Genomic DNA, 13,783 nt, shown 5'->3' on the forward strand with positions numbered 1-13,783 from the left:
TTTAATCTCGAAACATTTCGACTTTAATCTCGAAACATTTCGACTTTAATCTCGAAACATTTCGACTTTAATCTCGAAACATTTCGACTTTAATCTCGAAACATTTCGACTTTAATCTCGAAATGATAGCATTTTTTTTTTACATAATTATTTTTTTTTTTTGGGGGGATTTTTTTGTTTTTTTTTTGTTGCGGTTCAGGGCTTCCGTAGTTTTGTGCGTTGGAGCATATAGTGAAAGATAAGCATCATCAAGTGTCCAGTGTGTCAGCTCCTTCAATAGTGTTTAAAAGTCCAGAGTGAGCAGAGCCGGGAATCTAGACAAAACAAGACGCTTTTATTTGTTTCAGATGTTTTGGCCACTAAATATTTTTCATTCTTCCAAAATGTGTTGCTCTCAAATGTGAGAGATTCTCACAGGTGATATTTACGTGTTAGTGGTTTTCATCTTTTACATTTATGCAGGTTCTATTCTATACCATGTAAACACACATTTATCATATCAATGGACTGGTTGTGCATTATCGTTAGTAACAAGTTGTGAAAGTGCGAGAAAAAAGGCTACAAGATTTACTGCAGACGTCTAATAAAATCATCACAGTCGTGTCTTCATCTAAACCAACAGAAGTCCTGTGGGATTTGGGAGTGTTTATTCAGTAGATGAATGTTGAACACACTCCTTCGCCTCAGGCCTCACCATCCGCTTTAATGTACGGTCGCTCCGCTGAACGATTTGATCCATTTCATCTCCTTGATCTTGCAACATCCATGTAGTTTCTGTTGTGGAATATGTTTTAAAACCTTCACACAAATACTCAAGCGAAATCAGTGCTTTTGAATGAATGCAGTTTGTGTTTCCACACTTTTTGGATGCGTGAGATTGAGCTTGTGTGGCTAGACGCATATGCATTCACATATTTTTCTTCGTTTAAAGAGAATGAGTGAAGAAAGTGTGTGTGTGCTTGTGTTTGAAACACCTGCGGGCCCTTTGAGGTTTATAGTTTCTCACCTGTTGATTAAAGACATCAGCAGCTGTCAAACAGTGTTGCCAATCACTCTAATTAAACCACTAATGTGTGTGTGACTGCACTGATTCGCGAGTGTACGCGAGTGTGTTCGGCATCTATTAACTCACAGACAGCAGTAAAACTCACACCAGCCCTCGTCATACTGAACCAAAGAGACTTTTATTGTTCATCATAAAGTTAGCAGACAGCGTCACGCTGTAGGACGTCCCAGCAGCCGCCGAACATTTTATTGATTTCCTGCTTGTTTTTAACATTGTTAGATGATAATGTCAGTGTGAAATCAAATATTTTCTTAATTATTTTGAAGAAATTATATTTGACTTCATAGTCATTTATCAAAATATGTTAATTTACTCCAACTCTGAAATTATCTTAAGCTGATGTCACCTAGCCATTCTTGAAAACATTGTTAAAGGGTAACTCTCGCCAAAATGCAACCTAGGGTCTTTTTGTTAATATACCCGAGGCGAACTTTCGTGTAAAAGCTTAAGAATGGAAACGCCACTTTTAAGATTGACCGTATTTTCGTTTCCGGTCAAATTGCCTTTTGAATGGGAGAGCTTGGGGCACGACTATGATAGCATCAAAAATCGCTATTTTTAAAACACTAAGAAGGCTCGACACAACATGAAACCTTGCTCTCTGTATCACCAGAGGCTCTACACATGAACTCCAGCATTGAGAACATTGCTTGTGTACACAGAGTTTACTAAAAAGAAAGATTTTGAACAACTGTAGCTGTGTCCGCCGGCATTTTGACAGTCAAAAATAGTCGATCTCTTGAATGTGAATGAACTGACTCTGAATTTTAGTATTGCTTCTTATATGAGGATCCTTTTTCAAATACAAGGTCAATATTGATTTTCACTAACGACAAAACAACAAATTATCCGCGAATTTATCTGGAACTAAGCTTTAGGAGCTTTCCATCTTTACTCTCCTCCATCTTTACTCTCCTCCCTGTTACGTTGCATTCGGAGATCGACTATTTTTGACTGTCAAAATGCCGGCGGACACAGAGACAGTGAGTTGTTCAAAATCCTCCTTTTTAGTAAACTCTGTGTACACAAACAATGTTCTCAATGCTGGAGTTCATGTGTAGAGCCTCTGGTGATACTGAGAGCAAGGTTTCATGTTGTGTCGAGCCTTCTTAGTGTTTTAAAAATAGCGATTTTTGATGCTATCATAGTCGTGCCCCAAGCTCTCCCATTCAAAAGGCAATTTGACCGGAAACGAAAATACGGTCAAACTTAAAAGTGGCGTTTCCATTCTTAAGCTTTTACATGAAAGTTCGCCTCGGGTAGATTAACAAAAAGACCCTAGGTTGCATTTTGGCGAGAGTTATCCTTTAAGTTAAGTTTTAGGTGATGCAGCCTTTTGAAAAATTTGCTAATAGTTAATGCTGTAAATTTAATGTCAGTTAACATTAATGTGGTGGAGATTACAGATGTGATAGATAAATTAACACCATCAAATAAATTCCTGATGGATAAAATAATGTGTTGTCTCAATGAAAGTCCTGTTTCACTTAGACATCGTGCAGAAATTGAAAGTACACGTATTATGCTATTTCAAAGGTTCCTGGTTTAGTTTTGGAGGTCTCCTGCAATACTTTTACATGCATCCTAGGTCAAAAAAACACTTTCATTTTCTCATAAAATACATTGCACATCACCTCATTTCTCAAAGAGTCTGAAAACGGTTCGTTCAAAGACTTATGCTGTGATTCATTTGCCTACTTATACTACGCCCTAGTATATGCCTGTTTTTGTGAAGCAAAAAGTAGTGTTTGGCAGAAGAGTAGTCAAGCTTTGGGACTTCGTCATAATTGCGTCTTTAACGGACAGCTCTGTCGCTTAGTTACATACATCCTGTCACTGCTTAAATTGCCCTGTCAATCATTTTGTCACAGTTAAAATCCTTCACGTTCAATTTAATTTAATTTCCCACCTTTTAACCAAGAGACCAAGAGAAATGTAGTGGCATATTGATCTGCCAGTCGTGGGTCTTTCATGCAGAGACTCTCCTCATGTGTTTGCAGTTTGCATAATGATGCATTTAAAAGTTAATGACCAAACGTATCATTACAAAAGTGCACAATGCTGTTGCAGATTAAATATAATATGGATAACACTCAATAAATGTCTTTTCGTCAGGTTAGATACTGATTATTAATCACTCAACCCCCTTTATCTAAACCTGTCTACTTAACCGTCGGACACGTACATCATCCATGTTTGTAGTTTTTTACCACTTTTTTTCCGTGTTTGTAGTTCTAATTGAATCTTCATCCAGCGTGCATTGGGTTATGGGCAATATTAGCCGTTTGAGTGTCCACGGATCTAACCGGAAAAGTTGACCTTCAGAGTATATTTTGAATACTCATTTCAACATACTATCTTCCTCAGCACGTGGCACACACTGATACGAATGATGTCGTCGGTTTTTCCGTATTAAATCCAGAGCGAGTCTTCATCCTTGAAGTGCAGTGCAGAAAACATGTCGACACACGAATCAAACTCTTCCAGTCTCTTCTACAATTACAGTGTTTGAGGGTCAAAGTAGACGTTGTTCTCGGGCAGCCAATGAAGACCGTATGTGGGTATTATGCAAATTTCGTACATTATTACGTGGGCGTGTAACAGGAAGTGAGACTGGAATTACTGACGACTCGTTTCATCAGTTCAGAATCAGTTCTTTCTTTTAGGAGACTATGGGCCCTATTTTGACGATCTAAGCACATGGTCTAAAGCGCAGGGCGTGTCCGAATCCACTTTTGCTAGTTTAACGATGGGGAAAATGGTCTGCGCTCCAGGCACATGGTCTAAAAGGTTTGTCCCTATTCTCATAATGAGTAATGGGTGTGTTTGGGATTTACGTGCGTTAAACCAATCAGAGTCTAATCTCCCATTCCCTTTAAATGCCAGTTGCGCTTGCACCAAGGCAGATTTGCTATTTACATGACGGAATTTAATAGTGGAAAGGCCGAACGCGTCTCCAGAGCGCAAACGGATCTGCTCGTGCGCGAGGTAAAAGTGTGCAAGCAGATCATCTACGGGACAAGCCGGATTCCATCATATCTTTATGTACACAATAATAATCTTTTAATGACTTTAGACCATGTTTCAGTTGGTCAATGTCACAGTCTATTTCTGTTGCCTCAAAATGGTAACGTGCCAACAATGCGCCGGAACACACCTTGTTTTAAGACCAGCACGCCCATGGGCGCACAAATGGGCTCATGCATTTGCTATTTAAACAACGTGGCGCAGGACGTGAAAATGATAACTGCGTCGGGCTGAAACTAGCAAAAAACACTTGCGCCGCGCTTGGCGCTGCATTGAGCCGGGTGTAAGATATAGGGCCCAATAACTGATCTTTAAAACTTTGCAGACCTTTTACATTCACAAACTATATTACACACTGCATGAAAGGTAATATTCAAAAAAGCATAATAAGGGCACTTTCATGTTTTTATAAAGAGGAAAAGACTTATAAAGCATTTGCAATACATATTTAATATGCCATACACTGTAAGCTGTGATCTTAAGCTGATCCATGACACCATTAGCACTAATGTGCTAGCTGCTGTGTCACTGCGCCTCAGTGTGTTTTATGCCGTCTGTGTCTATGCAGATTTACATTATTTAAAGCAAGAAAGGAGAAATATCACAAACAATTTATGTATGACACACAAGTCAACAGTGCTCAAAATACCATGTTTCAAGACTAATCTAAAGATGTATAGAAGCTATAACCGATGCAGAAAAAGTTAATTTTCAGTAAGTTCATTTATAGAAGGGGTTCCGAGACTCTTTTGTTTCATCCATAATATTTACTTGAAGCCCCCCTGAGATCTTAATAATAATAATAATTTGTATTATTATTATTATTATTATTAAATAAATAAGTAAATAATTAGTTTTAATGCTAATGATAAGAAATGTAAACAGAAATGTATTACTGTATTACAATAGTTCTGTAAAAAACCCTGAATAATTAAATGTAATAATAATAGGCTAAATAAATAGATAAATATTAGTTTTAATGCTAATTATAAGACATGAAAACTGTTGTTTTCAATAAATGTATTACCGTTGTGAATTACAATTGTTCTGTGAAGCACCTCGATTTATAGGAAAAATGGTTTAGCTTAGTGATATTTATCCTACTAGATATTACCTGATTATAAAAATCAGGGACAGTCCCTTCTGCATGTGCACCCACATAACTACACATGCATCTCATCCAGTCCTGACATTTCTGTCTGTGCATCGAGTCGTTTGAGTGATTTGCTCACTCATTTCTCTCTCCTGATAGGTGAATAGTTGTGGACGTGTAATAGAGGGTTTGGCCTGTATAAAGCAGGCGGGGTGTAACGGTGAAGCAGACAGTCGGGTTTCTGTGAAAAACCTGGAGCGGGACGACTCCTCCCCTGACTCCACCCACAGGAACAGCACAGACACGCCCCCCGGAGCAGACGAAGACTCCGCCCCTTCCACTCCACGGAAGAAACGAGGGCGACGGAAACTTGAGCGCCCGGAGCGACGTGAGTCACTCGTCTTTTGTTCAGTCAGTCTGATCGATTTCAAATGTCCTTTCCTTCCGAAATGTCTCAGAAAATACACTTTATAATGCGATAAAAGCGATATTGTGACGTAACTGATTCTGACGGTTGCTATTTCGCCCCCTTGAGGGCAGCCACATTAATGCAGGACCGCATCAGTGCGTCAGCCAAGCATATGTGTCTGTTTCTGCCATTACAGGGGTCTGTGTTTTTCTTTTAGTCTTGTTTTCCTTTAAATGACCTCAGTGTTTGTCTTTCAGACGCGGGGGAAGACGACACCAGCAGCGACACCAGCAGAGCAGAGGTGAGGAGAGTCAATATACAATGAAACATAGTCTAATAAGGAACATAATACAATTTGAGAATCACATTTACTCATTTAATGACTAATGTTACATATGACTAGGGCTGCACAATGTGGGGGAATTTTTTGCTTTCAAACCATCAAGCTTTTATTTTGGCAGAAAACCGCTTAAAGCTACTCTTTTGTTGATGATGATGTTAATGCACTTTCTCGTTACAAGTTTGGTAAGATGGTTGGCAAACCCAAACACAAATTCTGCCGACCGAGACACTGTAAACACCGGATGAGCATTAGCTGCTTGTGTGTAAAAGTATATATTTAATTCATTTGATAATCACTGCAATTTCATTTTTATTTCGAATAATTGTGCAGCCCCAGGACTACATAGAATCCATGAGATTTGCTTGGAAAACTGGTTAAACTTAAACTAACTGGTTATCTGGACCCAGTCGGGTGGTTCAGACAGGTCTAGTTAATACATCACAGATTGATTGATTGATTGATTAATCTATTCTTGCTCGACATAGCTCACAGGAAATAGGCGACATGTTCACCAAGAGCATGAGAATGGGCCGATGGAACGTTCCAGGCTGTTTATGTGAGACATTAATGTGTAAAGCCGTAATTTGGCCCGAATAACGGCTGTAAAGTGGTAACACGCCACTGAAATGTGTTAACAGGCTGTTGAACATACGTTACGGGTGTTTTATTAGGGCTGTGTACATACAGCAATTCACAAATGTACACAGAGGAAATAAAGACGCCTACACAATGCAAATCAAGGCTTTTCGAAAGTCACTTTCTCATGCATCAGTTGAGTCTCATTAGCATGTCAGTGCCCTAAAACCTACAGGACGTCACCAAAACCATCTAACGCTCATGAAAGCTGGAGCTATATTTAAACCTGTCATTCACAAAAATTCACAACGTGTGTATTCCCAGAAAACTGAGTTGTGTTTGTCTTAGGTTAATATTCAGTAATATTATTGATTTTCCTGCACTGACACTATCGGATGAGAACAAAGCTTATTTGAGCTGCACGATGACACTATTGACTTACATAGAGCTGCTTTATAGCTGAATCGAATTTGTTTCATAATTGATGAAATTTGCATTGAACTTTTTTTTTATAATTTTGATGAACTATGGTTATTGAACTGAACCGAATCAACACTGAACAACGACACTATTGTCCTTTTTAGAGCTGCTTTACAGCAGAATTTGAATTTGATGAAGTTTGCATCACTGATTCTGTTATTTTCCTGTTTATTACCGTGATGCTGCTTTGAAACAATCTGTATTGTGTAAAGCGCTATATAAATAAAAGTGACTTGACTTGTAGAGCGAAGGGGGCCGCCTGAGGGGCCGGCGGGGCGGGGACATCAGTCTAAGGAGACGACCCGTGCAGAGAGAGACCTTCCAGGCCGGAGATCCCTTTCACATCAGCCGCAGGGAGAAAGAGGAGTTGCTCGCTTTATTGAGGAAAGAGAAGGTGAGAGAGACACTTCCCTACTATATATAGTAGGCGATAAACAGTGTGTGACAAAAGAAGTATGTCCGAATTCACAGTACTCATAAAAGAGCAGGCAAAAATTACCCAGACTTCTGGCGAGATTCTGATGTGTTGATATGATGGACACTTTACTATCCCATGAGGCCACGGGAGAGGATTTGTGAATGGCAGTGAAGTGACGCAACTGATGCTGGAAGGTCACATGATAAGGAAAACATGGCGAATGTAGTACGTCCGGATTACATTCATACTATATAGAACAAGCTGTTTTAGTTATTACTTAGTCAAATTAAGTACTTACTCAAGAGAGTGTGCAATTTCGGACGCAACCAATCAGACTGATTGTCAACATTACAGTACAGTGATGTACAGTCTATCAACATCATTCATGGTGGAAAAGTCATTTACGGATAAATAAGATTGACTCGTATATTGCTTATACTGTTAAACTGTACCTTACTCAAGTATTGGATGAGTTTAGGTTGCTCCAGGTTAGTAAATGATTTTATCGTGGTAGCGAGTAATGTGTGAGTAGTGAGTAACTTATGAGTAATGTCGGCATTAAATGGAAATTAATTTTTTTCCTAATTCCTATTTTCTAAATGCATGTTATTGATCTTATTGTGGGCGTTTCATCAGTGCATTCGTTTCTTTCTCTTTTCTTTTCTTTTCTTTTTTTTATCTTGTAATTTTAAATAGAAATATCATAACTCGATCTTCCAGTTAAATGTCAGACGTCTCTTGACATGACATATGCAGGACTTCTCTAATCATTTAGTCCGCATAAACCCGCTCCTTTCTTACCATCCACTGCATTTTCTTTCTTCTTCGATGATCTGTTTCACTTGAGTGTATTTTTGAACAAAATTCTTGACTTTGGCCGACATGCTCGTTCGTGAGACTCTATTAGTGCCGTATTTCACTCCGTTCTCGTCCAGAACAAGCACAAAATGTGAAAAATCAAGATTAACAAAAACACGACGTGAAATACAACGCCTATAAATCCCCAAAAACGATCCGTGTACTTTCTTCACTGAGTCAAATATCACCGGACCGGAACTACGTTTGTCTGATCAGTTGACAGGTGTGAACGTGAAAACGGATATATTCACCTCAGAGAAGGAGGTACATGAGTTGCATTTCTTGTTGCTAATTCTAATTCTAATTCTTTTGTGGTCCATAAAAGAAAAACGGCCATACGATATCAAAACAGCACTAGGGGTGAATAAATGATGACTTATTTTCGGGTGAACTATCCCTTTAACTTGTATTGAACACGGAACATTCCTATAGAGACACCGAGGGAAAGTTTTGAATCGCTGCTGTTGAAGGTTGAGATGAGATGAGTTAAAGATGAATGGAAAACTCACATCCTTACGCCTAAGGTGCCGAATGATGCAAATGAGTGTGTTTATGAGGAATGGAAAACAATTTAAGTAAATTGTTGAGAGGTACAGATCCGAAACTCTTGAGTTGAATGCATTCTGTTCTGTTCTGTTGTGTGTGTGTGTGTTTTGTCCAGTGAAGTAAGTGGAAAGTGAACATCAATGGAAAGTCAGTTGGGTTGGGTTCGCTAAAACAGTGTGTGTGTTTGTGTGTGTGTGTGTGTGTGTGTGTGTGTGTGTGTGTGTGTGTGTGTGTGTGTGTGTGTGTGTGTGTGTGTCTGTGTCTGTGTGTGTGAGCGAGTGTTTGTAGTAGTAGAGTGCTTGGCCACATTGTGAGGCCCTGTTTCCTGTAGAGGTGTGTGCTGTGTAAGTGTGTCGAACAGTGCAAACTCAAACCAGCTCTGAAGTGTCTGTGTTAAAGGTTAACTCTCGCCAAAATTGAACCTTGGCTCTTTTTGTTAATCTACCCGAGTCAAACTACTCGACTACTAGATCGACTACTTTTGACTGACAAAATTCCAGCCACCGGAAACACTAACTGATAAAGTGAGTCATTCAAAACCTTTCTTTTTAGTAGACTTTGTGTACACAAACAATGTTCATGTGTAGAGCCCCTGGTGATACTGAGAGCATGTTTCATGTTGTGTCGAGCCTTCATAGTGTTTTAAAAATAGCCATTTTTGATGCTATCATAGTCGTGCCCCAAGCTCTCCCATTCAAAAGGCATTTTGAACGAAAATACGGTCAATCTTAAAAGTGGCGTTTCCATTCTAATTATGCTTTTACATGAAAGTTTGACTCGGGTACTTCAACTTCAATTTTGGCAAGAGTTTCCCTTTAATGATACATATTTTATTCCTGTGCCGTTTTATTTGTTTACCATTTACTTCCCATTCAAATAAGTCTCTCAAACATGTAAGTAGTATGTTTTATATTGTTTTTTTGCATTCTGACAGGAATGGTTTATATATTTACATATTTATTCAAACATACTTATCAGTTTTCTCACTAACAAACCAAATCGGTCATGTTTCAACTTTGTTTGCAAAAGTTTGGGGTCAGTAAGATTTTCTTTTTTTTAAAGAAATTAATTATTTTATTCAGCAAGAATGCATTACATTGATCAAAAGTGACAGTCACAGTAAAGACTTTTACAATGTAACTAAAGATTTTTATTTCAAATAAATGCACAAATTTTCGGTCGTCTGTTTCATTCTAGTTCTAGTACCGAGTTTATTTGCTCAGAGAAATAAACCTGGCAAACTTTGGCAAATCCAGCAACTAGTTCTTCCTCAAAAGCGCTGGTTTTATCTTAACTTTGTAAACACGGCTTTGTCTCCTGTCAGACTGATGAAAACCGGTGCACCTTGACTCCTTGCATAAAAGCCGGCCAATCAGATTTTTGTGTTCAATATGCATCAAACGGGACTCTGGGTGGCCTTTTAGTACGCCGTAAGACTGAAATGAGTCTAAGCCGTCTATATGACAATAATTCTGCTCTCTGAGTATTTGTATTCAGGATTTCACTCCACATAAAGCTCCTCTGATTTACTGATTTACCCTTGTGTGAAACATTTCGGCTAATACAATCATGTTTTCAGTTACCAATTAGAGCATATTGCTCTTAGCTCTGTTTAAACCATGTTAAACGCACCTGGTAATGGGTGATGTTAGTTATAATGCTCAAAACAACCCTAGGAACTAGATCAGAACGATTGTCCGAATGAGTGTTTTGTGTCATGAAGTATTAAAGTGTGTGTTTATCCGTGTCCTCGGCTCACCCAGCGAGGGCTGTTTCTCTCGGGTCGGGGAGACTCCTCCCACTGCAGCCTCTGGATCTCATCAAACACTGGCGCAGCTTCAACAAGACCTGATTACAAACATGTGTGTGTTTCAGAGAATCGCACATGGTGTGTGAAGCGGTTTAGTTTATGTAGACACTATAAAGAATAATGTAATTACTTGCAAAAGTGTTTTTCATTTGTTTTCTTAAAGAGTTTCCTTTCTCTGTGTGTGTGTGTGTGTGTGTGTGTGTGTGTACGTACGTGTGTGTGTGTGTGTGTGTGTGTTTGTCTCTTTCATTAACAAGAGTCATAAATCGTGGCTTAATTGGACCTTCCCGTTTTTCTCAGCACCAATGACAGTCGAAACGTAAAATTCCTTGCAGCGAAGGAATCACACACTATCAAATCTGAACCTGCACAAACAGCCTCTCTCTTTTCTCTTTTTGTCTGGCCTGCGCTCCGCTCTCGTTCAGGTTTTGTGACGGACGCCCTCCTGGCCGATATTTGCAAACCCTCTGTGACCAATCAGCATGGAGTCACGTGACCCACGATTCCCAAACAAAGACATTGTGTGTGTGTGTGTGTCTCCCCCCCCTTTCTGTTTTAAAAGTGTCTTTTTGCCTGCGTACACACTACACACATGAACACACACACACACAGCTACCTGAGAGGGACTGACGATCAGACACAGCAGCGTGTGTGGGTACGTGTGCACTGTGTGGAAAAGACACATTTACTGATGTGGGTGTGTGTTTAGCAGAGGATGAAGGCAGAAAATGCTGACATGGCTGTTTGCATGAGCGCGTGTGTGTGTGTGTGCGCATGTGTGTCGCTTTAAACCAAACACAAGTACTGTAGCTCTGTAGTTTTCTAAAGACAGTTTTCCTGCAGTGCACACTGTGCACTATATACTATACACAGCAAATTAGTGATCAACATTTTAAGCTGTTGAATGCTAAATAATGACCTCATGTGTTTTGTGCATGGATTATTTTGCATTTTTAATGTAATTTTGTTTTAAAAACTCTTGTTTTGATGGTGCGATCAAATAAGTCAAATATGTTGAAAACCACAGAAAAGGAATACCAAGTCAAATACATTGCATTGTGGGATATAGTGTAGTATCTTTGGCAAGTTATTTGTGAATTCTATGCAACAATTAAAAAGCACACTGCATACTTAAGAAATGGTACTAGTAGTAAGCTTTTGTGAACATAGAGTAAAAGATTAGCCATTAGAGTGAAATATAGATCAGTTTCAGATCAATTTTTTTTACTCTTCCGTATGTTTGAGTCTCAGAATGATGCGTTTTCTTGCTTTTTTTTTTTAATGGCATTGATGGTCACTTTGAACTGAAAGGAATTTCACTAAATTCTTAAATCACCATTATGCGACAAAGTAGGGTTCGTCAAACTGCGGTAAATGCAGGCGGTTCGTGAGTTGATTAAAAGCTAATAATGAAATCATAGAAATTAAATATAGATATAGAAAGATAGATAGTTCGATGTAAACTATACAGTATATATAAAATAAAAACAATCAAAATGTTTTTTTTCTCCTGCATGTTTTGCGACTTTCTGATTTCAGTGATTAACTGATTTCAGAGAACTATGAAAATGCTGATGTGTTGTTAAATTATTTTAGAAACATTTTATTTAGAAACAAAACATGAACAAATTCCTATCTGTGAAATGAGATACTAGTAACACTTCCACTTCAAAACGCTTTGGTGGACACATGGCCTAAAGAAAGAGAGAGTGATTGTGGATAATAAATATAAAATGTTGGCTATACAAGAATTCTATTTGCTAACACTGTCAACGCAGTAAAAATTTTTGAAAAATAGGCTAAATTAAATACGACATCCATCACTCAAAATTATAAGCCAAAAATAGTTGGCTCACTAGCTATACTGATGAATAAAAAAAAAAATTGATATCCTTCTCCCATTCAAAGTGTACCGGTGTTAGGGTTAAATTCACAAATATTTCACAATATTACTGTTATATAACTGTATATAACTGTTATATAACAATATAACTGTATTTTTGATCAAATAAATGCAGCCTTGGTGAGCAGAAGAGACTTCTTTTCAAAATATTGCCAGTCCCAAACTGTGTTTGATAAAGTGTCTAAATGCTTTACCAACAGGAGTGACGTTTGTATAGAAATGAGCCTGAGAGACTTTAGGGTCACGGTGAGGATGGGGTCAGAGGTCGTCCACGCCTGGGTCACGATCATAAAGCTCTCAGCCCTTGAAACTTGTCGTAAAGCCAAGGGTCGTCACAGAGTCCGAGGGGTCAGAGGGCGTGTTCGGGTCATAGTGGGAGACGCTCACATACTTATCGTGAGAAGCTTGCTAAAGATTTCCTCTTGTAGGCACAAAGAAAGACTTGCCATTTATAGAGTGCCAGTGAAGTGTTTTTAGGAAGCTTGCGTACTGTGGGCTGCAGCAGGAAATTAGGTAATCTTTTAAGACCGCATTTCCCAGGGTGCACTGGGCCGTTTGCCAGGGACTGCTGGGTAACCACCAACACAACCACTATAACGTCATGGAGACACGACTGGAAGAGGACAGGCAATCTGCCTCAGATAGTAGCTCTCTTCCAGAACCTGGTGAGCTGCCTACTTAGGGAGTATTTTAAGGCATCATTGGTGCGTTCGATTGGACTAAAGGCCGTTCCAAAAGGTAGGCGGCAACGTTATGCTGCCTTCTGAAATTTTGGCCAAATTCGAATGCAGCATCGCATATATTTATCACGAGTGATGCGATCCCAGAATGCATTGCTCTGTGAAAAATTCTGATAAAAAACAAATTTGTATTTGTGTGTTTGTGCATCATATTTATGTGTTATGTTTCCAGCATGCGAACATCAAACTCTCTTGTAACAGAGACATGAGGAGGAGACAGAACAATCGCATAAAAATGAATGAGAGAAATCATAATGCTCATGACGGCCGTAGCAATCGTTATAAGAGCAAATCGTCCTGCGACCTGTTTTGTTAAGTGTACAAAAACTCCAAGCTAATGTTTTTAAGGTGAATGATTTGTGATAGAGAAGTAAAATATTTATAATCTGATTTGAATACACTACATAAAAAAGTCTCTTCTGCTCACCAAAGCTGCATTTATTTGATCAAAAATACAGTAAACATTAAGAAATATTACAATTTAAAAGAACTGTTTTCAATTTGAATATATAGT

At 38.7% G+C, this 13,783-nt stretch overlaps 1 protein-coding gene across 7 annotated transcripts in view; it reads left to right on the top strand.

The window, feature by feature from the left end:
* Nucleotides 1-13,783, top strand: part of dnmt3aa (DNA (cytosine-5-)-methyltransferase 3 alpha a) — a 51,769-nt gene that overhangs the window by 16,096 nt on the left and 21,890 nt on the right. For 5 of the 7 annotated variants that reach the window (XM_082148041.1, XM_082148042.1, XM_082148045.1 and 2 more), the window contains 3 exons: nucleotides 5,346-5,574; nucleotides 5,853-5,896; nucleotides 7,239-7,388. In XM_082148041.1, coding sequence (XP_082004167.1) covers nucleotides 5,346-5,574; nucleotides 5,853-5,896; nucleotides 7,239-7,388 — 423 coding nt within the window. Of the gene's footprint in view, nucleotides 1-5,345; nucleotides 5,575-5,852; nucleotides 5,897-7,238; nucleotides 7,389-8,265; nucleotides 9,041-9,104; nucleotides 9,341-13,783 lie in introns of those variants that run through there. The other 2 variants (XM_082148043.1, XM_082148047.1) reach the window with 2 other exon arrangements.

The sequence above is a fragment of the Leuciscus leuciscus genome (assembly GCF_965113295.1).
Source record: "Leuciscus leuciscus genome assembly, chromosome: 19".
Taxonomy (NCBI): Eukaryota; Metazoa; Chordata; class Actinopteri; order Cypriniformes; family Leuciscidae; genus Leuciscus; species Leuciscus leuciscus.